This window comes from Ailuropoda melanoleuca, chromosome 17 (assembly GCF_002007445.2).
Source record: "Ailuropoda melanoleuca isolate Jingjing chromosome 17, ASM200744v2, whole genome shotgun sequence".
Classification (NCBI taxonomy): Eukaryota; Metazoa; Chordata; class Mammalia; order Carnivora; family Ursidae; genus Ailuropoda; species Ailuropoda melanoleuca.
Window position 1 is genome coordinate 29,206,741 of NC_048234.1, and position 26,559 is coordinate 29,233,299.

General features: G+C 41.5%; 1 protein-coding gene across 3 annotated transcripts in view; it reads right to left on the minus strand.

Moving 5' to 3' along the window:
* Positions 1-7,641: 7,641 nt before the first annotated feature.
* TRPM6 (transient receptor potential cation channel subfamily M member 6) overlaps positions 7,642-26,559 on the minus strand; it is a 201,820-nt gene continuing 182,902 nt past the window's right edge. For all 3 annotated transcript variants that reach the window (XM_034646981.1, XM_034646980.1, XM_019805296.2), the window contains 3 exons: positions 19,793-19,844; positions 15,163-15,269; positions 7,642-12,749 (listed from right to left, as the gene is read on the minus strand). In XM_034646981.1, the coding sequence (XP_034502872.1) occupies positions 12,616-12,749; positions 15,163-15,269; positions 19,793-19,844 (293 nt within the window). In that variant the 3' untranslated portion in view covers positions 7,642-12,615. The remainder of the gene's footprint in view (positions 12,750-15,162; positions 15,270-19,792; positions 19,845-26,559) is intronic.

Sequence of the window (26,559 nt, forward strand, 5' to 3'; positions counted from 1 at the left end):
CCAGGTAAAATTCCTGTTATCATTCTCTGTGAAGCCCTCCCTTCCTTCCCTCCTTCACTTGATTCCAAAAGCATTTCGCAAATGTCTCAATTGTAGCTTGTGCTGCAGTGAGGTTTTTAAACACGTCTGTCTTACCACGGACCTGTGAGTACCCACCTTGCTGATCTTGGCACAGTGCCTGGCAAATGCTAAGCACTTAATGAATCTTAGTTAAATCAATAACTTAATGACTCCACCAATAAAGTAATTGAGCAGCCACTGGGGAGGAGGGGGTTACAAAAATATCACATCTAGTCTAGTCTACATACACTCTATCAGCCACGGTTCTTAGGCAGCTTAAAAAAGAGATCATACATTTTCACAAAAGTACTCTAGAAATGGCTTCACCTGTAAAATTTGATAAACTGAAATATTTTATTAAAATGTTTCAATTCCCCCACCCACTGTCCTTGAAGAAATGATCCAAGATGACCCTTATAAAAATTATTTTCAAGTGTATGCACCCAAGCTTTAAAGTCAAAGCACCCTTTAAGGTCTTTACTTTGGGAGAAAGGTACACGAAATTAAGTCTCTTCATAAAATGTAGTCAATTCCCATCTCTTATGTACATCCAAGTTTTCCACCTCCATCTTAGCTCTTGCCATGATGAAAATTTACAGTGATCATGGCCATTCAGTGTAAGAAATGAATTAACATTCTCTACAGGACCCTCATTTGTATAGTATATTAATAGGCTCCTTATGTAAATTTCTACTCTTTCCTCACTGCTTATATGCCTGCTAGCTGGTTGTATGCAATTTAGAAATGAGGGCAAGATACGTTTGATTTCACATGGTGTTGCTTAGAGGGACAGTAAGGGGGAAAAGGGGTGGGGTTCAAGCAGCGAAAGGAAAGTTACAATGGACATATTTTATAGCTGTCACCAAACTAACAGTGCTCAATAAAGCCTACTCTCATTCTAATTAGATTTTACTTCTTGTGTCCAATAGATTTTTGCCATTACAAATGAATTATGGGAAAATAAAAGGGAATATATCTGATGATATTTTGAAGATGCCTGGTGCAAGATATGGAGAGTTAGTCAAAAGTGTGTCCTGTCCTAAGTAAGGAGAATTTTTCATTAAAGATTTCTGAAAAAGTAAAAAAAATCCACTCTCCAAAGCCATACCAAAAAACACTCCAGCTTCAGAGCCACACTCAATCAAATGAGGAATTGGACCAGACTAAATAATCCCTAATTTGGCAGAGATTTCTAGCTATTCATCACGTTCCTGTTTGTCTTTTTCTTAGATATATTGCTGGACTGCATTTCTTAGCCTTTTTTGCAGGTAGGCATGACCCTGTGATTGACTAAGTTCTAGCCAAGGGTATGAACAAAAGGATGTGTTTTACTTCTAGGGATGGCCCATAAAACCTTCCATGTATCTCCTCCATATTCTTCTCCCCTTCTGGTACCTGGCCTGTGGATACTCAAGGGCAATCTTGGGATCCATCTGTTAAAAATGGAAGAACCACTGTCAGCCTGGGCCCTGACTATTAAGGAAGCAAGAAATATATGTCTATTGTGTTAAGTCACCCCTTTTTTGTGTTTACTGTTGTTGCCTAGATTTCCCTGATGTAGGACTCTTTCAGTTTTGGCATTCTAGGATCAATCTCATGAGCTATCATATTAGTCTTCTGCTTGAAAAGAGAAGCAGATGGGGGAGGCTATGCATGTATTGGGGCAAGGAGTATATGGGAAATCTCTGTACCTTTTGTCCAGCTTTTCTGCGAACCTAAAATTGTTCTAAAAAAGTAAAGTCTGTTTTTTAAAAAGAGAGAAACCTCCACCAATCTTGAGTTGGAGGTTTTTTTGATGATGAAATAAAAATGTCTTAAATAATAATTATTAATCATTTCTCAGCACATCTATGCTGTGCCAGACACTGTCCTATGTGCTCTGTGTACATTCTCTCTAATTCTCAGAATAATCCTACTAGGTAGAGCTTAGGTTGCAGAGATAATGTTCTCTACAATGCTCAGGCACAAGAAATGGCACATTTCCTTATTTTTCTAAACCTAGAAAGAAGTCCCTGTTCTCTAAAATGATGAGTCAATCTCAGTCATATTTTGCAATTATAAAATATGTAATAACAAAGGTAGTTTACTGGGAACTTGGCAAACAGGGAAGGGCTTCTAACCTTTAGGCCATCAGGCCCGTGGTCCCAGCCCACGTGATTCGTTGAGCGGTCGGAAGCTCCATTTGATCCATGACTAGCATGGCCATGTATTCCTCCCTGTGACTTCTCAGGCCATAGCTCTTAGTCGGTCCTCCTGCTATCCATGAACTAGCCCTTTCACAAGTCCTACACTCCTCACTGAAAACACCACCATCTTCCCTATCTCCAGGAATGAATCCCCCTTCTTTTTCCCAGGGTAGATTTCCTCTGCCTCATCAACTCCAAGCTTCAGTCCCCATCAATTTTTCAGAAATCTTAGTGAGAGGTTGTCATATTGGGGACTTGCAACTTCTTAATGCCCTGAGGCAAGTACATCCACCTACCCTCTTGGGGTAGAAAATAGCAAGAAACACAAGTCGGTATATTACCAGATTATCCTGCCATATTCAGGTGATAAACTGGGTTCAGAAAGGTTCAACAAGTTGCCCAAGGTCACAAACTATTCAGTGGTAAAGCTTCAGTTCAAACCCAAGTCCACCAGCTCCAAAGTCTAGAGAATTTTCTATCATTCCCTGTAACCCATCCTGGGAAAACTCAAGGCATGCCACGGGTCTAAGAGGCTTTTTATAGTAACAGGGTAGAATCATAAATCATCCTCAATAAATGAATATTTTACACGCTCATTGAAATCCAAGTCTGACAATCTTTTCACTTGATATCTTCAAAGGTTACCCAAGCCAGGTATACAAATAGCTACTTTCCACTTATACAAACATATATACACACATACAAATAAGTAAAGAGAATTATTAAAATCATTAATGTGCAATATCACTTTGCAACTAGAATTCTGAAATCACATATCTAATGTATTATCCTTACTGAAAAGCATAGACAGTTAAATCTCATTTGACTCATCTTAATGACAGCCATATAAAGATTTCCAAGTCCAAAACTTAGTCACAGAAACATCTGAATATTTTTCAGGAAAACAGAGAAAGGTTTTAACACAACAAGAGAACACTATTTGCCTTAACACAAATTCAGTCATTATTAAGATAAATTATGATGACTTGGAAGGCCTGAGTTCTAGTCCTTCCTCTGACAATATTTACATTAACTTTGGGTGAAGTGCAATCTCTTTGGATTGCATTACTTTCATCTATCTTTGTAGCTATCGCATTTTCTAATTCTACATTTCTGGAAAAATTGGTACCTCACTTGTAAAATTAATGATGTTTCTTGGTCTACATTTGCAGTCAATGTAGTGTAAAAAGATGTAACATAACTAGAGAACCAGAGAAAGGAAAATGTGGGAGGGGAAGGGAAAGGAGGGGAGGGGAGAAAGAAAGAATGGAAGAGAAGAAAAGAAATATTTTCTCATTATGGTCCATATTTCTTAAGGCCGATAATCAATCAAAATTCTGTTGCATCCTTTGAAATCAGTCTGGAGTTTTGTAGGCTTTGGTATTCCACTCCCCCTAGGAGGCCCATCCCTCTGGAGAAGATGGGATGAAACAGGATGTCTTAGCCCAACATCATTAAATATTTGATTTACCCAACTCTCTTTGTTCTGATCTCATGCACTTCAAGCAACCCACTGATTATAATCCATCTTGCAAGGCCTCCAAGGACACAGTGTGATGGCCAGGCTGATTAAGCTTTTCTAGTTTGCATAGATTTCACTTTTCACTAGAATTTGATAAACTGGAATGTGACTAGATGCTATCCAATAGTTAGTTGTTGCATTGACCAAAAAGATCTAATTGTCTAGGGAGGCAAAAAAAAAAAAAAAAAGAGAGAGAGAGAGACAGAGAGTACAGTAGAGGCAGAAAATTTCACTGGCAGACACAATGCTGGGCTCAAGAGAACCCACTCATTGGGGCACCTGGGTGGCTCAGTCATTAAGCATCTGCCTTTGGCTCAGGGCGAGATCCCAGAGTCCTGGGATCGAGCCCCACATCAGGCTCCTCCGCTATGAGCCTGCTTCTTCCTCTCCCACTCCCCCTGCCTGTGTTCCCCCTCTCACTGGCTGTCTCTCTCTCTCTCTGTCAAATAAATAAAATCTTAAAAAAAAAAAAAAAAGAGAACCCACTCATCATCTTGCTCTTACCTTTGATGATGTCAAAAGGGAGTGGCTTTACGGTGGCCTCACATTGTCTGTGAACCGTGCAGGAAAGATTCCCTTGATACTGACAGATGCAGAGGATACAAGGTAACATTCCACAAATTCCAGTTTGGACTTTCTCATCTGGTAGCCTAAGTGAGTTCCTGACTTTCAAATCTGCATTGCAACCTGTTCAGGAATGTATGCTCTAATAATTTTTTTTTTTTAAGTTTCAGGTGTAGAATTTATGATTCATCACTTACATACAACACCCGGCGCTTATTACTACAGTGCCCTTCTTTTTTTTTTTTTAAAAAAAGATTTATTTATTTATTTATTTATTTATTTATTTATTTGACAGAGATAGAGACAGCGAAAGAGCAGGTGGAGTGGGAGAGGAAGAAGCAGACTCATATCGGAGGAGCCTGATGTGGGGCTCGATCCCATAACGCCGGGATCACGCCCTGAGCTGAAGGCAGACGCTTAACCGCCATGCCACCCAGGCGCCCCTACAGTGCCCTTCTTAATACCCATCACCCATCTTCTTACCCACCTCCCCTCCAGTAACCCTCAGTTTGTTCTCTATTGTTAAGATTCTACTTGATGGTTTGCCTCTCCTTTTTCCCCCACTATGTTCATCTGTTTTGTTTCTTAAATTCCACATATGAATGAAATTATATAGTATTTGTCTTTCTCTGACTTATTTCACTTAGCATAATACTATCTAGCTCTACCTATGTTGTTGCAAATGGCAAGATTTTGTTCTTTTTATGGCTGAGTAATATTCCATCATATATATATAGTGATATATATATATATAGTTACATATGTAGTTGTATATATAGTTTCATAAACAGTTGCATATATAGTTTTATATATAGTTGTATATATAGTTTCATATATATACACATACATATACATATATATATACACACACAGAGACACATACATATATATAGTTATATATATCACATCTTCTTTATCCATTCATCAGTCAATGGACATTTGGGCTCTTTCCATAATTCGGCTATTGCTGATAATGCTGCTATAAAAATCGGAGTGCATGTATCCCTTCAAATCAGTATTTTTGTATAATTTGGGTAAATACCTAGTAGTGTAATTTCTGGATCATAGGGTAGTTCTATTTTTAACTTTTTGAGGAACCTCCATACTGTTCGCCAAAGTAGCTGCACCAGTTTGCATTCCCACCAACAGTGCAAGAGGGTTCCCTTTGTTCCCCATCCTTGTCAGCATCTGTTGTTTCTTGTGTTGTTTATTTTAGCCCTTCCAATAGGTGTGAGGTGGTATCTCATCGCAGTTTTGATTTATATTTCCCTGACGATGAGTGATATTGAACATCTTTTCTTGCGTCAGTTAGCTACCTGTATGTCTTCTGTAGGAAAATGTCTATTAATGTTTTTTGCCCATTTCTTAATGGGCAAAATGTTTTTTGGTTGTTGAGTTTTATAAGTTCTGTATGGATTTTGGATACTAAGCCTTTATCAGGTATGTCATTTGCAAATATCTTCTCCCATTCTGAAGGTTGCCTTTTAGTTTTGTTGATTGTTTCCTTTGCTAGAAGCTTTTTATCTTGAGGAAGTCCCAATACTTCATTTTTGGTTTTGTTTCCCTTGCCCCAGGAAACATATGTAGTAAGAAATAGCTATGGCTGAGGTCAAAGGGGTTGCTGCCTATTTTCTCCTCTAGGATTTTGATGGTTTTCTGTCTCAGATTTACATCTGTCATCCATTTTGAATTTATATTTGTATATGGTGTGATAAGGTGGTCCATTTTCATTCTTCTGCAAGTGGCTGTCCAGTTTTCCCTATACCATTTGTTGAAGAGACTGTCTTTTTTCCATCGGCTAGTCCTCCCTGCTTTGTCAAAGATTAGTTGATCCTATAGTTGTGGCTCCATTTCTAGGTTTTCTATTCTGTTCCATTGATCTGTGTGTCTGGTTTTGTGCCAGTACCATACTGTCTCCATCACAACAGCTTTGTAATATAACTTGAAGCCTGGAATTGTGATGCTTCCAGCTCTGCTTTTCTTTTTCAAGATTGCTTTGGCTATTCATGATCTTTTGTGGTTCCATGCAAATTTTAGGATTATGTGTTGCAGCTCTGTGAAAAATACTGGTGGTATTTTGATAGGGATTGCATTCAACGTGTAGATTGCCTTGGGTAGTATAGACATTTTCACAATATTTATTCTTCCAGTCTATGAGCATGGAATGTTTTTCCATGTCTTTGTGTCATTTCAATTTCCTTCATAAGTGTTTTATGGTTTTCAGTACTGTAGTAATTCATGCTATAGTAATTCTAAGTATGCTGGCTAGTATTGCCTAGCCTTCTATGTTACTGATTTGATCCAGCTTTAACTCCTAGCTCCCCCTTGGGTAGCTGATTTAATCAAGTTACTTAACTTTTAACCAGCATTTTCAAATCTTTATAATGAGCATAACCATCAGGTTGTTGTTCAGATAAATGAAATTACGTGTAGTGTACATTTAGCACAATGCCTAAAACATAATGAGTGTTCAACACATGTTGCCTATAATAAAGACATTAAAAAGTTATCATTCTAATTATTACTACTGCTGGGCAATGATGATCAGCACTGTAAATTTACAGTCAGGAATACTGTAAATTCCTTATTTGTCCTGGAGACCCTTGAAGACAAAAATGGGTCTTATCTAATGAGTCTAACCTTAGTGTCAGGCATAAGACATGGTAAGACTCCATAAATATTTGCTGAGTAGGATATACACTGAACAGTTGTACAAAACTAAGGACTGCACTTCTCTTCACATCCTATCCCCTAAGATAGCCCCAGACGCCCTTTAACAGTAAGGAAATATCCAATCTCACAAAACGCAGCCCATGTTTGTTTTCATCTGCAATATTCATGTGATCTTCCAGAACACACCACCCTCCACTCTCGCAATAAAGCAATGCACTAGTCCTACCACCACCCATGGTACTCTCTATCCTTACCCCCAGCAAATGCATGCATCCAACAATCATTTCTCCTCCCTCTCCTCTTTGTTGTTACCAGCATCTCTGCTCCCCAAGTCCCTATCCACAAAATTTCAAAGATAAGTAGGGAATTCCAAACTATGACAACAAGCTACAATAGTTTTCTAGGGCTGCCGTAAGGAAGCAGCACAGACTAGGTGGCTGAAACAAAAAGACTTAATTCCCTCACAGTTTTGGAGGCTGGAAGTCCAAGGTGAAGGTATCGGCATGTCCAGTTTCCTCTGCGGTGTCTCTCCTTGGTTTGCAGGTGGCCACCTTCTCTCTGTGTCTTCACATGATCTTTCCTGAGTGTGTCTGTGTCCTCATCTTCTCTTCTTGTAAGGACATCAATAATACTGGGTCAGGGCCCACCTTAATGACCCCATTTAACCTAATTACCTCTTTAAAGACCTTATCTCCAAATACAGTCACATTCTGAGGTACTGGGGGGTTGGAATTTCAACACATGAATTTGGGGGTGAAGGAAGAGGAGGCACATTTCCGCCTCTAACACACACCAAGAGTTTCTTTTGGTTACCAAAGCATCCTGAGGCTCTGTAACCTCTTAGTTGGTGACACATAGGGAAACAGAGAAAAAGATTCATTGGAAGCCAAAATGCAACCACATGATATCAATAATGATCCCCCCAAATGCCTCCAAGGAAAGGCATTTGGACAGTCATTAGTCAAAGGGTTTCTACCATAATATTTGTGAGGACCTGGTGATACTAATGTAGTAAATGGGGTTTCTAAAAGTTCACAATGAAAAAAATCACTGGGAAAGGTGAGAATTCAAAAGGAGGTTACAGCGGACCCTTGAACAAAGCAGGAATTAGGGGCACCAACCCCCCCTTGCAGTTGGAAATCCATGCGTCACTTTTGACTCCCCAAAAACTTAACTACTAATAGCCTACTCTTGACTGGAAGCCTTATCAATAACATAAACAGTCAATTAGCACCTATTTTCACTGTTATATGTATTATAAACTCTATTTTCACAGTAAAGTAAGCCAGAGAAAAGAATATGTTATTATGAAACTCCTAAGGAAAACACATTGATAGTGCTATACTATGAACAATCTGCCTATAAGTAGACCTGTGCAATTCTAACCACGTTTCTCGACGGTCAACTGTAGTTGCTAAAAGATGCTGGCAAGCTAGAGGCCAGAATTTTCTTATTACTAAACAGCCCCATACTGATAAAAATTTAAGTCACCATTAATTAAAATTTGTGTAAAACATTCAGCTTTACAAACATCAAGATTCTAAACCTGCTCTCCTTTTATTCCCAAAAACGTCACCAATCATGGTGCCAGATTTGGGCTTTACATTTTTCTGGAAGGCTTTCTTTGGGCAGAAGATGGCAAAAGAAATTCACTGCATAAACCAAAATACATCGAAAAGCAAAATAAATAGGAGACACTGTGAAATGGTGAACTTGATTTTGAGCTATTTAATTAGGCTTCAAAACAAAAAGGGAGCGATGAGCTTTTTCCCCTCGGAAATGGAGAAATAGCAGAGCCCACTTTTGTGTTTACACTGAAACAGGTCCACTGAGCATCCTCTGTAAACATTAAATAATGATCACATAATATCAAAAATGAAAACCCCTTATTATTTATTGAACTGGATCCCATGTTCACAAGAAGCCTGGTAAATGAGATTCTCAAAGGGCTTTATAAATGCTCTCTCATTACTGTTCACCTTTGTTTGAAAAGGTAAGCATCTCATCTCCATTTCAGAGTTAGGGGTTAAGAGAAAGGTTTAAAAAATTATATAAAGTTATACCAAAATCTGCCAATGATACAGACCAAAGTCCGTTACCCCTTGAGAACTAAAAATCTCTCTTTGAAACATTAAGCAACTTACTAATTATTTTTAGGAGGGCATTTCACAAAAATATATTTTATCTGTACATCATAGCCTAGAAAGAAAAGTCACAAAATAATAACTGTGTGAAATAAAAAAACAAAACAAAACAGTGTGGTTTCCAGAACGCTTTCTATTCTATGGACCCACCCATGTGGCTGGAGATTTGAAATGCTATTTTAAGTCTCATTTTCCTTCAGAAGCTAACCTCTGTGGAATAAAAGACTGTTAAGGGGAAAAAAATCTTTTCTGTCATTTGACTTTAACTTATGATAAATGAGCTTCAACTAGTTTCTTAGAAAATTGCCCAAGATATGACTACAGAAAATTAAATACCAAGACTTCAAAGAGGCAAACACACAGCCTTCAAATTCCGACCTCAGAGAATAATCCTCCCTTTCTCATGCTTTGGAGAGATGTGAGTAAAGAAATCAGACTAGGGCATGGTAATGAACCATCTTTCAAATGACTTTTCTATCAATCTTCTTTTCAAAGGGTAATAAAGTGATGATTATTTCTAGGCAGTTTCTGGGAAGCTATCATCTCATTTCAACAGTCACCAGTAAGAAGGACCGTACTTTGGTATCACAACAATGATATGGGCAAGAACTGGTTGAGAATTCAATAGACAAGGTATAGATTGTTAAAAGCTATTTCTTGGAAAATTAAAACAGAGAGAGATCAAAAGAATTGTGTGGGGTCTTAAGGAATTGGTAATCATTCCCTTCTAGATTAAAAATGCAAATCTGATTTATTACCTAGTGAATGAAATCCATTACCATTTGAAGGTTTTATTATTTCTTTCAACAAATAATGTTGGGAGCTTATGATGTGCCACGTTTTGTGCCAGATGCTGGTGACTGATGGAGAAAGACAACAAATCATGACAGGGGCATAAGTGACAGAAGTCATCTAGAAACTCAGTGGTCCATCTCATCTAAAACAGTTAACAAACAACCACCACCAAGAAAATGAAATAGTTTTTGAAACATTCAGGAAACAGTTGTTTGGGAAGTCTTAATCACCTAGAACTTGTTTTGCAAAGCCACGGAAAATAATAACAGGGTGAGAAACACCCAAAACTCTATCTGATCTCATTCCCTAGGGGTGTCAGAGGCTTTCAGATGTCATGGGGCAGAAGTTACTCCAGGAACATACAGCCTCATTGAGAGGAATACGTGTACACAAGACACCTTCAGGAAGGACTCCTGTGAACCCGGCTGCTTCTCCGGTCCCCTGATTCAGATCCCTCTGTGAGATGGGCTTTGTGGTCATGCAAGGAGTGTATAGTTCATTTTTCCTCTGTGTTTCCTAAAACCAGCCCTAGCCAGGTCTTCTTGTTTGCCCTAATTCTCTTATCCCAGTCAGAACCTACTGCCGCTGGCAGATGAAGCATGGGACACATCGCTGGATCCAACGTTCTCCCAGAAGTCAGTTTTTTTAGTATTAATCAGAAATCCAAACTTGGTACCAAAGGGAAAAAACAGAAACGCGAGACATCAAAGTTTTTTAAGGGCAAAGAAATGCATTGTTCATTGCATCCTCAACACTCACACAGTACAGAGAAGGCACTTTGGTAAAATGACTGTGGAATAAAGCTGACCGAATGAATGAATGAATACCCACCCTTCTGTGGTCATGAATCACTCAAAAGTCATGACCGTCACATTGGTATTTGCATACAAGCAATCCCACAGGGATCTTTGCCCAGCACTTCATCTTTTTAATATATTATTCTGGTGATTTTTCTGAAAGAAAAGAAGGAAAAGAAAAGAAGAGAAAGAAAGGAAGGAAGAAGCACAACACAGAAATTTGAAATCAAAACCTATTTGTTTTCAAGTTCCATGCCAAGTAACAAATATTTGAGCAATCCATTAACGCCTTTAGTTTGGCTCTTGGACAATAAAACTGCCTCTTTCCACAGTTCAGCACAGCACCGAAGTACCAATAGATCCCTTACTGATTTGCAGAATAGGATAAAGCAGTTAAGCCCTGAAAAAAAGCATTAACATTTTATCCCCGTTGCCAATCAAGAAATCACCCAAATTTCCTGCCCACCACCCCCCCCAAGACCAAAGTACAAGGGGTACAAATGGGTCCTTTGCAACTCACACAAGAACGAGACACAACCCTGGCAAATTAAATCGGTGGCTCTCCAGTCCTATATGCCTGGGCCACATTGCCCCTAAAGTACAATCTAGAAATGCAGGCACGTCGGTGAAAAAGCTAATGAGCTCATGTAAGGGCTAAAAATGAAGGCGAGTTGACATTTTTCGAGCCCTCCATTCCCTCCTTGTGTGAAAAGTTCACACTTATTCTGAGGTGGGGACTCTGACCAGTGCAAAAGAGAGATGGCTGATCCCCCAAAAGTCCTGGGCTGTGCGGCGTCCTGGGAGCCTTCCTTTGGGCCTCGGAAACCTATTACATGTTCTCAGGCCGTACTTAAAATGCTTTCTGGGGCACTCTTTTAAGCCACCGGCACTGCGCTGGAACAAAGCGAACACGTCTGAAGCACATTTTCAGTCAGAAACCCCATCTTTCCCCCAGAAGACCTGACAGGATAACTTAGCCTGTAATATTATATACACGGCTTCGGAAAAGGGAGTCCTGTTTTAGATGTTGGCTTCGTCAACTCTGGCTGATAGTACCCCTGAGCTTCAGGAAAGGGAAAATATTTCGTGGCAGTTCCCAGTTCCACGTATCCCTTGTTTCCCTTTAAGGAAAAAGTTTTAAAAAGGATGCAGGAGCATTTGTTTTAGATTTCCTTTTCCTTTCTTTCCGAGAAACCTGAAACATCCAGGCATCATGTGATTAGCTGGCGAAATCCCAAATCCATCTAGATTTCACCAGGATACTAACTGTGTCACTGGTGAGACGGTGTGGGAGTGTGCTCCAATCCGTGCAAATACCTGTCCCCCGGTTCCATTGTTCTCCCTGTTGTTGCTATTCAAAGCCCTGTGCCACGGGAAAGGAGGAAGGAGGCAGTCAAATGCCTTTTTTCTATACACGTACATACATAAACACAGTATGTGGGTGAGGTAACGAACAGAAGTGGGGGCTAAAGTCAGTGCACAGTGAGAAAATAAATTAAATTCATCTCCCTGGTTCTTCAGTGCCCCCCATCCTGCTCCAAGGGTTCTAAGCAACCAGCTCAAGCAGTGAGGTATGAGGGAGCAGTGTTCCCAGCTGGCTCGTCTGAGTGTCTTCCTACCCAACTCCAGGAGGGCGAACACTCCCAAAGCACCCGCACACACGTCAGTATCTGGGAGAACCCGATGGTCAAACACCAATGAGGTCTTGAGGCAGGGGAGCGGCGAGGCTCAGAGGCATGTCTCAAGGGGGCCACGGGGTAAGGCCATCCTGACAGAGGCTCTGCTGTCACCTACGGTATTCCGATCAACCTCTGTTACCAGAGTTCACGGAAAGGAGGGCAAGGGCTGCTGTCCTCTGGCTTCTCCATCCCTCTTTACAGTCGGGTGAGGTCTTCCGGAGAATTACGACCCCTTTCCCTTGCTAGAGGCCCCTCAGCTGGTTTTATTTTGACATCAAGTCCAAAAGTGGAATTTATCCTTCCGGGAGAATAGTCATTTCTTTTTAAATCTGCAAGGAAAACAAGGAAGACAGTTATAGGGGATCCTCGAGAAGGTAGCGTTCACACAGATAAATTGAACTTTAGGTCTGCCCGAGTGCTCAGAAAGGACCCTGCTTCCTCAGGTTGCAGACACGTGAAACTCTAACCCTCCACCGTGTCCCAATGAACCCCTGGTCCCAGAGTCCGCGTGTCACTCTAACTCCCCAGTGCTGTTGTCGGGGTGGGCCGGGGGGAGGTCTGATTGCTGGATTCCACATGCAGTACCCTATAAAGCACACGCTGGCTGGAGCTAGACGAGGCAACCCGGGAAGAGGCCGTTTTGATTGCTGAATGGCGCACCCGGGAATGGCAACCCGGGAAGAGGCCGTTTTGATTGCTGAATGGCGCACACGACCAGGTTGTTCAGCCAAAAAGGGAGAGGTGAGATTTCAGGGTTCGGTGTTCGGCCACAAAGCTGTCCCTGAGGTTGGGAAGCGCCGAGGGAGGTTGCATCCAGTTACTGGATCCTACGCTCCCTAAAGCCTCCTTCTTCCCTTTGAAAAGGAAATTACCAAGAGAAAACGCTGATAGGGGGATAACCTTTGGGGAGAAGCTTATGGAGGAGGGTGGGCTTTTTATGTTTATGTAGCATTTAGTGCTGCGTTAAGTTTAACCTTAAATATGTATTCCTTATATTATTTTTTAATGTTAAACGGGGATTATCTGCACATAAAACTAATACATATTATAGTTTACTGATAACCAACACTTACTGAACATATCCATACATTACCTCAATGCTTGCATCAATTTTATGAGCTAGGTGCTATTATACTCAGTTTATGGATGAGACAAACTGAGGCTTGAGGTCACATAGCTAGTAAAAAGCATTACTGGGATATGAACTCGACCTATCTGGCTCTGGATTCCATGCTCATACACTATTCTAAACTACCTTTCCTTTAAGAAAAAAAGAGAGAGAGAGAGAGAGGGAGAGAGAGAGATAAAACACAATCAAGAGCAAAGAAAAATCACCTGCAGCTCTGTTTTCCTAACTAAGCTCTGTTCATATCACCAAATGTCTGAATAAATGAGGATATTCCTTATTTTCACTTAAATGTTTTAACTTAAGTGTTGAAAGAAAACAAAAATTAAGGCTATAAGTGGAGGAATTATTGAGTTACTCAAAACCCACCATCATCGGTTAAGTAAAAAAAAAAAAAAAAAGATCTCAACCTTCATCATGGAGAAGAGCTAACTTGGGCTCAAGGATGGAAGCAGTGAGTTATGCCTCCCGTCTCCTGTTCTCCTGGCTGATCAGATACGGTCCCTGTGTCTTCCAGAGAGGGCGCCATTGGGCAGCGTGGCCAAGGTGCTGTGGACTGATCTCTTTGCCCACGGCTGCCAAGCATCTGTGAGACCGAGTTCTGAGCCGCTACAAGATGAGAGTGACACACCCCCCCTGCTGCTCCAGTGTGACCTCTCCACCCCCACCCACACGCACCCCCACTGCCACCCCTGGCTAATGGGCTAATTCCCACTGGAACCAGAAGCCTGCTCCCCATCCCTGTCTTTGGCTATGCCATGCCCAGAAGAGCTTCTCAACCTCCTACCTCGATCTCCAACGGGATTAGTGATTGCCCTTGTCTGTGGTACACGTGCACTTACTCTATAATCTTTTGCCGAGTTCTGATCCAGGGCATGGTCATTTATTCTAAGGCAGGAAGGGCTACTCAGCTTAAAACATGTGAGATTCCAGTCTAAGGAAAGTTTGGTATGACCTAAGAAAAATAGTGAATGAGCAGGGACAGACATGAGGCGTCCCTTCTGGAATAAAAGAAAAGCGTTCGAAAGAGCTGGGACTGCCAGCGTGGGGGACACAGACCTCCAGCTGCTTGCCTTTATGCTAAGAATGTTTGTCTGTGGTGACTATATCAGTTTGGGAGAAAGTGTGCCATACTGTCAAATCAGATTTTTTAAAAATACATATTGCAATATATGTTTAACGTGGCAGGCTTTTGTAGTGAAAAGCACTACTTTAATTGACAGCTATTGTCTCCCTAGATGCTCCACGGTCCCAAGTGTCCAATGAGTAAATAAGAATTGAAATCCCGTGGACGCCACACAGGACTCCGAGTGGGAGGGGTGGGGGGACACCGGCCTCAGTTCAATTTTACCCCAATTAAGTCGGTAAACCTTTCCCCTTGGAGAGACTGTGACAAGTACTGGGCCCAATGTTGTTTTATCACATTTTGGCAGAACCTGAAGTAAATCCCTGTCCTTTTAATCCCTTCAGAGACTTGAAAAATTTGCAGTCAGAAAGTCAGGCCTCGACTGTGAATGAGATAAAAATGTGATTGAGATTTTCGACTCTATCCCAGGTTCCAATGGATGTTGTTCTAGGAGAGATTTACTTAGAAATAGAATCGTTTGGGGGCATACCCGGGAGTTTGAGCTTCCGGCAGCAGGAGTTGCAACGATGTTTTGCAATGAAGTTTCTAATTGCATCTTCCCCTAAGTTGGCTGGTCCAAACACCATTCCTCTTGATCTAGAGGAAATATCAGAATATCAATGAGATCACAGCGAAGAAAAAGGAGCTCGACTGGATTCTCTGAGATACCGAACGGTATCCCATAGTAACCCAGTAAATTTGAAGGAGCCAACAAAGAATAGAGCACTTTGGGGAAGCAACAATGTTAGGTTTGCAAATTTAAAATTCAAATGCACTTCAATCTTTGTACCCAACTCCAAGACCTGCTGTGAAACTCATTTCAACGCTAATCTGATAGAAGAGTGAATTTTCTATGTACCACAGTAAAACAAAATACAGTGAGACCCTTTTCAATGCATATGGGGTGAGAGAATGACATTCACCACCAAATGTTCTTCCTACTCGCGTCCCCAAAAGGTGAGGTAAGACGTAAAATAAACTTGCTGTCGGAACACACCTTCTGAAAAGGCTCATATACATTGTTTCAAACCCAAATGCTTTTCGGAGAATAACTGATGTCCTCAAAAATAAACGCCCGACACAACCCTACTTCCGGTACTCACAGCTCTTCCGACAGTTGGTTTTTATCCTGCAAACTGCTCTAGCTGGGCTCTTTCTTTGTGGAAAGACAAGAGCACTAGGAGACAGTGACTCGGTGGAAGTAAACTACATATGCTAAGTGTAAGTGACAAAATTATAAACAGGACCAGCAGATCTCGGGCACATTGTGAACACTCCATAACATGAGAGATTCCCCAGCGGACTCTAGGACCCATGCTCATCTGTGATTAGGTCACGCACGACCACCTCCTCGGGCAGACCCTCTACACGCCACGGAACACAGCACACCAGAAACACTTCCAAGGAAACTTTATGAAAGCTAATATTTTATTTTAATGACATGCAGAGTGGAAACAGCACATTCGAAAATCTGAACTCAATTACCACTCTTAAATACCACGTCTTAAGAGAAAAGAAAAGCAAACTATCGCAAAAGGAAACAATAAACTTCGCTTCTAAGGAATGTGGTTTTTCAAAAGGGACGTGGTGTAAAAATGGACCTTTTTTCCATCTGAGTATTGAAACATTTATCTCAATTTCCACTTCCTTTTGGCAGAACAACAGTTGCTGCTCTGAAGACGTGCCAAGCGCGGCGTGGGGGCTGATGTCAGTCCGCTCTCGGGTTGCCTCGTTGCTCTGAGGCGAGTAGGTGGAGGAAGTCTCTGGGGAAGCCAGCGCGAACGGACACCCAGGATTAACTTTCCTGGCCACTCAACCGCCCTTACAAAGTGCGGCTCTGCTGGGCTCTCCCCGGCTGCAGAAGCTGCCTCTTGTTAACTACTCCTCTCTTTCAGTGCGTCTGCTAAGGAACCACTTCAATAAGATGAAACCGAATGTGGGGAAATAAAAAAAAAAAAAAAAAAGAACCGCTTGCTATTTAGTACCAGAACTCTTGGGATGCCAATAGAGTGAAAAATGAAGGTGTTGTTTCTGTCATTCAAATGGAAGCATTCTTTTTATATTCTCTCTAGCGTGACCCCGTTGGAATACTTCACTCCTGCGTTCCACCTGCCATTTCTTCCCTCCCCGTAAAGCAGGAAAACCCCCAACTTAGAGATGTAACCCTGCTTCTCAGATAAAAGCCGTAAGCTAAATAATTCCCCTCTGTGAGCTCTGTGAAGGTTAACACAAAAGAATCAAAGTCTCTCCACCATGTCTGTATGAGGGGTTTGACCACTCCCGGTGCGGGGGGCGGGGAGGGGGTCACGGAAAGCTTCATTTGGATCTGTTGCGTCTATAATCCTCCAGCATGCCTACAGACTTGCAGTCTCAGCAAAGTGAAAACAACACAACAACAACAGCAACAGCAACAGCAAGCTGCTTTCCAGATTTTCCACGGCACAGGGAAAGCAAGTGGTAGCTTGGTTCCACGAGTAGGCGAATGCCAATCAGTGCCACATATACACAGATTTCCTAAAGAACACATACTCACCATCGCCATCATTTTGTACTTGTCACAGGCCCCCATCCAGCAGAGCAGTAAGTGGAAAACGATCCCAGACTGCCCGTCACTGAAGCCACCTCCACCGAGGCTCGGTGACCCGGGGAAGCGCATTAAGCAGCCAGACAGGGTGTGAGGGAGAAGCCGGATATCTGAGCCTTCACACGCACAAGTGTGGGGAAGGATGGGGGACAACAGGCACTACAGATAATATCAGAATCTGTACCCCCAAAAAACTCTTCTCCTTTGGTAGCAGATTCCTCCCTTTCGTTGACCCCTTGTCCTCCCCGGCAAGTTAACCATCTCCACCGAGACTCAGTGTTCTCATTGGGGAACAGGGACGGAAGAGGCCTACTCCCAATGTTGTTGTGAAAGGTACATGTGAGAGCACTTGCTTAAACTGCCATTTCTCAAGCTTCCATTTACACCGGATCACCTGCCGATCTTGTCGCAATTCAGACTCTGATTCAGTAGATCTAGGGAGGGTCTTGAGACTTTGCAAGGCTGACAGTCTCCCACGTGGCGCTGCTGTGACTGTCTGTGGCCCGTGGTTTGGGTAGCAAAGGTTCCCCACACACGGCACTCAAAAATGTGTGTCTCGGTGAACCAAGGAGATGCCACCTGCCACTGCTGTGAGAAAAGTTACCTTCACCAGGAAAACCAATGGCGTAACCCCACAAAACCAGGCAGGCTCCAATGATGCCATCCTATCAATCTCCAAAGTTCCTATCTTCAAGTCATAAACAATAAAGTTTGCCCTAAGACAAGAGGTTCCCATCCTCGGTTGCCCAGCAGAATCACATGGGGGAGCTTCTCCAAAAATACAAACATTAGGGCCCCAACCTCAGAAATTTTGATTGGATACTCATTTTCAGGAGATTTTCTTTTTCTTTTTTCAGTTTCCTAGGTGACCTTAATGGAAATTGAGACCCACTGGCCTACAGAACACAATTAAATACTCCACTGTCACGTGGGATAATACGATCTTAGAATTCTAAAAGTTGGAAATACTCGGGTCACATTAAATGACACATGTCAAGATCAAAATGTAATGGATGATGGAGTATACATAAACTGGGTTCATTCTATATGCAAAACATTTTTCACTGCAAAATTAGGAAGGAAGTACTTATAGTACAAGTTTCCTACTACAAACCCTTGAGCACACAGGGCTACTGAAGAAATAAGATCCTCAGCCAAAAACACTTCAGCTCTGCTAAAAAATAATAATAATAATAAAGCCTTTATCTGTACCCTAAGGGTTACAACATGAATCCCATGCTCAAATATCATAGAAGTTGGATACATAGCGGCATTATGGGTCACCTTTACCCTCTCTAACTCACCTAGTCCAAAGAGATAGCTAATATACTTTTAGAGGGAACCCTTTGCATAGATGCCTAAGGATGAGAAGATATTTAGAGTAAATCATTGAGGAAAAGAAGAGAGCATTAAAGCATGAATGTTTACAATATGAAAGCTGTGGGAGAGAAGTAAAAATTTTGGATGTTACTGGACATTGCCCACATATGTAATTTCTTTTATATATATTTTTCTACAACCCAGGGGCCAAGTACAGACACGTAGGACAACTGAGAAGTAAACATACCATATGTTAGCCATTCTCAAATTGTGGTCTCCAGGCCAGCAGCACCAGAATCATCTGGGAGCTTGTTACCTTATTTGACCTCAGCCCAAACCCACTGAATTCACGAACACAGCAATCTATGTTTTAACAAGCACCCTGACGGTGATGAGCGTTCATGTTGAAGAACCACTGTCGTCTGCCACATTGATCAGTCCTTAGTCAGCCCCACCACTACTTTGTCCTCCACCTTTAACAGAAGAATACAACCTCAGACCCTCCACTGCCAAGTTTTCCCAAAAGCCTACATATGGGATCAAATGCATCTATGGGAATTCAAAGGACAGGCAGACGACTCACTCCTCTAAATAATTTAAACCGCATCCCCGAATTAAGTCAGACAATCTGATGCTTCATATATAAGCCCCGTTGTTTGGACCTCTTGTAGGTTTGCTGTTACTGACTAGCACACTCCAGGCCTTTCGTCTTATAGGCACGTGACAGAAGACTGTGCCCATGGTAAGACGCAGCGACTCCACTATGAGGACCAGGGAAGCTGGGCTTCTCCTATGACATTAATTGTTTTCCTGTCAAAGCCTATATGAAGCTGAGCTTACCCATATTTCTCATTTGCATGGGCTACTAGAAAACTCAGAGTTAAATTTGCAAAAAATCTGAGTTACTGCATTGGTCTTTATACTTTCCCTTTATGTGTATTAACTCCAAATTTCATCTTACTTTATTTCCATATGTTCTTTTTGCCCCCATTTCCTAATCTATGCATTTTTTTAAAAAAAATCTTGTTGTATTGGATATAGATATAGATCTATAGATATCCAATACAGATATCCATCTCATATGTAAATATAAGCTGTCTCAAAATCTTTCTAGGATCTGGGCAAGAAATATAAACGTTTGAAAATTATTTTTAAAAAACCATATACAATGTGTTAAATGCAATTTTCTAAATGATAACATCATAAATCAACTTACCGTTTGTCTTCAGGTTTTATAACAGATGGATCAGTCAAATTTTCTCCAACACCTCCAAAGAAAAAATAAAATGCCTTTAGCAAATGGGGATTTCATTTCCTCAGAAATTCAAGAAAATAATAACCAAATCTTAATTTCTTTCTTTAAACTTACTTTCACCCTGAAGTAAATTCAACATTATGTGAATTCAATGTACCATAAAAAATTACCCAGGTGTGCTTGAAAATTCTAGTAAATTCACTATCTCCCGCAACCCCCTCTGCTATGCTAGCATAAACTTCGAGGCCACAAATGAACGTTTTAGTGGTGTGTTCACAGTTCCTGAGAGTGGCATCCATCATTCATTTACTATATGTCTACACTAGACATTCTAATTATATTCTCTGTAATTCTCAGCAACTATAAAGGAAAAGTATTAGCATCCTCATATCCTCATTTTGCCAACAAATACACTGATGTTCAAGAAGATTAAGCAGTTTTTGGTCGGAGGCTGCCCAGTTCTGCAGTGATGATAACAGGATGTGCCCTGAGCCGAAGCTTATGTCCCTCCCGGGGAGGCCATGGTCTCCGTAGGTGGAGTCCTCGGTGCTCGGCAAGGCACAAGGGGCTGCATGCTTCTGCAGGTACAACCTCAGCTCCATCAAAGACGCCCATCAAATGTTATATATACAGCATTTATCAACAGTAGCATAGAAACACCCCCAGATTCTTGATCTGGACGCTGGTGACACGTGTTCGGTTGTGAAAATTCTTTGAGAGGTATGCTTCTGCCTTTTGCATTTTCCTGAAAGAGTGTTTTTCAGCAATAAAATTTAGTTTTTAAAAACGGACATCAAAGCGTAAAAGGACAGGAGGAGTGGAATTGAACGCTGACACGGATCGAAACAGCAATCAACACCCAGAGTGGATCTCTGTTATAAAATGCAGGTGGGGAGGAGTCGTTTTCCACCAGCTGTAATGTGTACAGGCAAGCTGATCAGATGGAAATGCATCATTTGGGCGTACCCAGCCGCTTTGGAGATCAGCCTCTAGCCTGCACTGGTTCTCTTTGCTTGGAAGAGAGCAACCTTGAGGGAAAATTATTTAAAAACCATATGAAAGGGGCACCTGGGTGCTCACTTGGTTAAACATCTGCCTTTGGCTCAGGTCATGATCTCAGGGTCCTGGGATGGACCCTGGCAGCAGGCTCCCTGCTCAGCGGGGAATCTGCTTGTCTCTCTCCCTCTGCCCCTCCCCCCTGCTCGTGCATGCACTCTCTCTTTCTCGCTCTCAAATAAATAACCTTTTTTGAAAAATCATATGAAATGTAGAGCTTTATTATGTATTTCTATTCAGTAAAAAATATTCATGTTTTCTAAGCACTATTTTAAAAATAATTTTTTTTTTGCCAAGCTCAGTATGTTTTACCATATGCTAAACCTTTCATAAGAAAATGTAATCCTTATAGTTTATAGACCTTTCCCCCAAGAAACTGACTTCCTTAGAAACATAACCTGTTTAGTGCAGGGGTTTTCAACCATGTTTGTGTCAGGACCCTCTCTGCCAGTCTGGGGAAAGGAAGGGACCCCTTTCTCAGGATAAGGTTTTAAAAATGCATAATTTAAATACATAAGATGACAAAGGAAACCAATGATACTGAACTACAGTTATCAAAATATTTGTTCAAATTGTACTGCAATACATGTGCTTCTTTATTAACACATTAAGTAACAGAAGCTAGTGCGAGTCTGTAACGACCATAACATCAAGTAATACACACAAACGGTGCTTTGCGGTAGCTGCCAACACCATAATGTGCTATGTGAATATCGGTAATTGCTATTGCAAACAGTCATGGGTACTGCTAATACCACTGAGGTCTGTGGTCTGCCCTATAATCGAAGGAAATGATGAATTTCAGTTGTAGGTTGGTGAAAATAATGGTGTAATTTGTTTTCTCATCAAAGTTCACAAACCCTCTGAATTCTCTTTAAGAGCCTCTGGCTTACAATCTTCGTACACTGATTTTGTATAGGGAAAGGAAAAATAAGGCTGAAACTCAGGCTTGAGGGGAGGTATGTAAAATGTGATTTGGCTCGGCCTTTTTTCTTTTTAAAGAAAAGGTCATAGGAAGAGACTGGGCTCTTTATACTTTTCTCGTTACAGATACAAGAAGGAACAGCCTCGACTGACTCCACAGAAAGAAAGAACAGAAAAACAGACAGAAAGACGGTCCAAGGACCATCAGTAGAGAGACGACGAAGGCTAAAAATCCTTTTCATACTTAGGCTCAGACCTAACTTTAAGCCCGGACTTCCCAGCAATGATGAAAGCTTTTGGCTGATGGCTAAGGAAACTGCAAATTTAAGCTGGGAATATGCGTTAATACCTAAAGAGGTCATATCAGTTGGGGAAAAGGAAGTTTATAGGGGAGAAAAAGTCTGATCAAAATCACATCAGCTCCAGTTTACTTTAAATCTTGTTGCCTGTTAGGTAGGCAGGAGTCAAAGAGTCTGGGTCCCACTCGTGGCTCTGTCACCTTCTAGTGATGTGACCTGGACACCTTCTCTAATGTCCCTGAATCTCATTGCTCTCATCTGAAAGTGTGAATGACAATGGTCCTTATCTCATATGCTTACTGAGGGTTAAATGAACTATTGTACAGAAGCTGCTTAGCAGGGCCGCCTGGGTGGCACAGCGGTTAAGCGTCTGCCTTCGGCTCAGGGCGTGATCCCAGCGTTCTGGGATTGAGCCCCACATCAGGCTCCTCCGTTGGGAGCCTGCTTCTTCCTCTCCCACTCCCCTGCTTGTGTTCCCTCTCTCACTGGCTGTCTCTCTCTATGCCAAATTAATAAATAAAATCTTTAAAAAAAAAAAAAAGCTGCTTAGCAAAGTGTCTGACCCAGAGGAAGCTAAAAAAATGTCAGCTGCTATCTTTATTACCTTATTCAATCAAGACTGCTTGTGAAGTAAAATTCCATTTTCTTACCACTGGTAAAATCATGTTCTGATGATCTCATTTCCCTAATAAATAAATCCCTCCAAAAGAATGAGGGTGGAGTTTTCCATAAATCTTTATATCCCTAAACCCAATCCGCTGGTTCAAACCGTAACTACTAAAGACATATTTTGGGGGCTTCCAAGGGCAGAAGGAACATTCTAGAGAGTGAGAAGATATGGAAGAAAACTAGGCATTTCCACACAAAAAAATCCCAATCATATCTGTTTACTGACGTTAATAAGGTAAATGGCCACGGAAAGGTGTGTGCAGCATACCCTCATGAGAAACCGGGACACATGCATTCTGATCCCAGCCATCCTGGGATATATCCATGAACCTCCAAATCTGTGGAAATAAGTTACTTCTTTGTAGCAGAGAATTCATGATGACAGTGTTGATGTGAATACTGACTTATTCTGGAAATGCTTTGTTGAATAAAAAAAATCTAGTATCTCCAAAGTTCTTTGAAAAATATAATGAGCTTTTTAAAAAAAGAACACTCTAGGGATCCCTGGGTGGCTCAGTGGTTAAGCATCCGACTCTTGATTTCGGCTCAGTGATCTCAGGGTCCTGGATCGAGCCCTGCAAGGGCTCTGCACTGGGCATGGAGCCTGCTTGGGATTCTCTCTCTCTCCTTGTCCCTTGGCCCCTCCCCCACCTCTCTCTCTCCCTCTTAAAAAACAAAAAAGAGAGAAAGAGAGAGAATGCGGGGCACCTGGGTGGCTCAGTCGTTAAGCGTCTGCCTTCGGCTCAGGGCATGATCCTGGAGTTCTGGGATCGAGCCCCATGGCAGGCTCTTCCGCTGGGAGCCTGCTTCTTTCTCTCCCACTCCTCCTGCTTTTTCTGTCTGTCAGGTGAATAAATAAAATCTTTAAAAAAAAAAAAAGAGAGAGAGAGAGAGAGAATGCTCTGGACTACTGAGATTTGAAGTGTAATTGTTTTTCATTGCCATTGTTGGGAAACAAATGTTGGATTTCACATGTGATGATGATGACACAGGTCCTCACATGTAGGATTTCTAAATGGAAAGAAAGTGGAGAACTACAGTATAATTACAAGTGAGCAGAAATTGGTCAAGACTTTCCTTAGAGCTTAGCTTCCAGGCCCGGTGTGGCAGTTCCTGGGATAATGATCTGCACTCCCTTGGAAGACAGTAGAAAGGAGAAGAAAAAGAAAAACTGATGGGATAAACTGCCAGAGTGTTTCTCATTTCTCTTTTCCCCCAAAGCAACCAGGAGCCACAGCAAGGTGACGAAGGATCACTGCCATTTTAAAGAGCCACATGGAGATTAATACTAATGACAACAATAACTAACATTACCGAGGGCTTACTATGGGTCAAGAGCTTGCCTCATTCCAGCTCCTTAACATGAGGGATTAACAATGAGTTAAGTGCACAATATTATTTCCCCAATTACAAATGAGGGAAGTGGGACTCAAGGTGGTTGCCCACTGGTCACACAGTTAATTCGCGGCGGAGCCAGGAGTCACACCCCAGCACTGCAACTCCAGGCCTCTTCCTCCACACTGCTGCTACCAGGCCTCTCAGTCTCCACTCCCTACCACCTGAACAATGCAGATCAGCTTCTCTCCAAAGACTGGAAAGACTAATCAATTAAATACAAAACTGAACCAAAAACCATTACGGTATTTTGAAAATACATATATTCTCCCCATGTTTCCCTTCCAGCTTAGTTTGGATTAAATATCATAATGCATTAAGTCTTTACCCAAGTGCCTGATAGAAAATAAGTGCTTGGTAAGCGTTAGCTAGTAGTTGTAGTCGTGTAACTGCTCATAGTTACTGTTATAGGATTAGGATTCATCTTCTTCCATAAATTCAGGCCCCACCAATTGGCCAAAACTCTCCAGTAAGTATCTCAATTTCTTCATGCTCATTCTATGAGGCCCATGCTCCTCTTCTTTGAAGGTCAGTGTTTTGACATAGTTTCTTTGGAGTGGCCTATTTCTGCAATTCACATAATTGCCCAGTAAAAGAATAAAGTTAATTCCATTTTCCCCCCAAGACTATCAACGCAGCATTTGTTCTGTTTAATGTCACTTTGGATTACTTAGAGACATAAAAATCCCCAAACATAAACATCATTAAACAAAAACCTATTCAAGTGGAATACAAAACACACTAAAGAGTCATCATTAATTCCTTAAAGTTTTTCTTCGGTTGTTTTCTTTTTTGTTTGTTTCTGTTTTTGCTTTTTAAACAACTCCACCCAAAACTCAAAGCACAGACACTCAAATACAGATGAAAACAATCAACCTCTCCCCAACATGAGCTACAAAAGCAGACGCCGTGGGCATCAGCATGCTGCGCTTACATGGCTCATGTACTTGCTGGTTTAAAAGCTGAATCATGTTGACTGTTTTAACTTTGTTTATATTGCTTCCCTAAATATTGTGTTTGAGGGTTAGAAGTATAACTCAACTCTGTGAACAGCACACATCAGAAAAAACAGGGAGACTTATGTGTAGTTTTAAAAGTCTATACATCCTTGAATACATGGCATAAATTTCAATCAGAATTTACTGGACATTGCTCACAATGCCTTAGGATTATGTATCTCAGCTGTGCCCAGCCTCCAAGCCTGGCTTTCAGTACAGAATCCCAGGGCTGGAGAGGTGGGAAAGTCAGAGAGGACAAGTAATATGCCCAATCTGTTTAAATGAACCATAACACGGTTATGCCCTATGAAACTCATAAAGAAATAAAAGACAGTACGGTGAGAAGGAAAGAACATGGATGGTCAGTTTGCATCCTGGCTCCCTCTTCAGTAAATGCGCCACCTTGGGCAAGTTATTTAAAATTTCTGGGCCTAAAGTCCCCATAATATCTACCTTGAGGTGCTGCTTCTGGGATTAAATGAGATAACTCCTGTGAAAGTTCCTGGGCTAAATCCCTTATTTAAAACCAAAGCCCCAGTCAGTGAGCCCAAGGACCAAACTTTGACCTGAATACATATTTCGTTCTGTGTCTGCAAGGAAAGCCTGCTAGAGATACTCTGTTTCGTGCCACAGGATTATAAGTCACATGTGAGATGTTGATAGCAGGGAGATGCACTGATCAAAGCCTTCCATTAAATATGAGTGTACTGTGTCACCTCTCTCGGGCTGAGTTTGTACTTTCGGGAACTGTCATATCAAGGTACACAGCAAAGAGAGCAAGCTAAATTATAAACTGCCAAAGCACTGAGCTCAAAATCATAAAAAATGCCCAGAATTTACACTTTCCTATGTGTATAAATGCATGCCTATGTGTTATTATGAACATAAGTTCAAGGTAAAGCCATAAAACTAAAAAATTTGGTACAAAAATCATTCCCCATTTAGGGGCACCTGGGTGGTGCAGTCGGTTGTGTAACCAATTCTTTTTTTTTTTTTTTTAATTTTTATTTATTTATTTGACAGAGAGAGACAGCCAGCGAGAGAAGGAACACAAGCAGGGGGAGTGGGAGAGGAAGAAGCAGGCTCCTAGCAGAGGAGCCTGATGTGGGGCTCGATCCCAGAGCACTGGGATCACGCCCTGAGCCAAAGGCAGATGCTTAACGACTGCGCCACCCAGGAGCCCCATGAGTAACCAACTCTAGGTTTTGGCTCCAATCGTGATCTCAGAGTCTTGAGATCAAACCCCACATGCGGCTCTGCACTCAGTGCAGAGTCTGCTTGGAGTTTCTCTCTCCCTCTCCCCACCCCCCCACCCCACCATGCACTCTCTCTCTCTCTCAAATTTTTTAAAAACTCATCCCCCATTTAGGTCAAAGTTTTCTATATA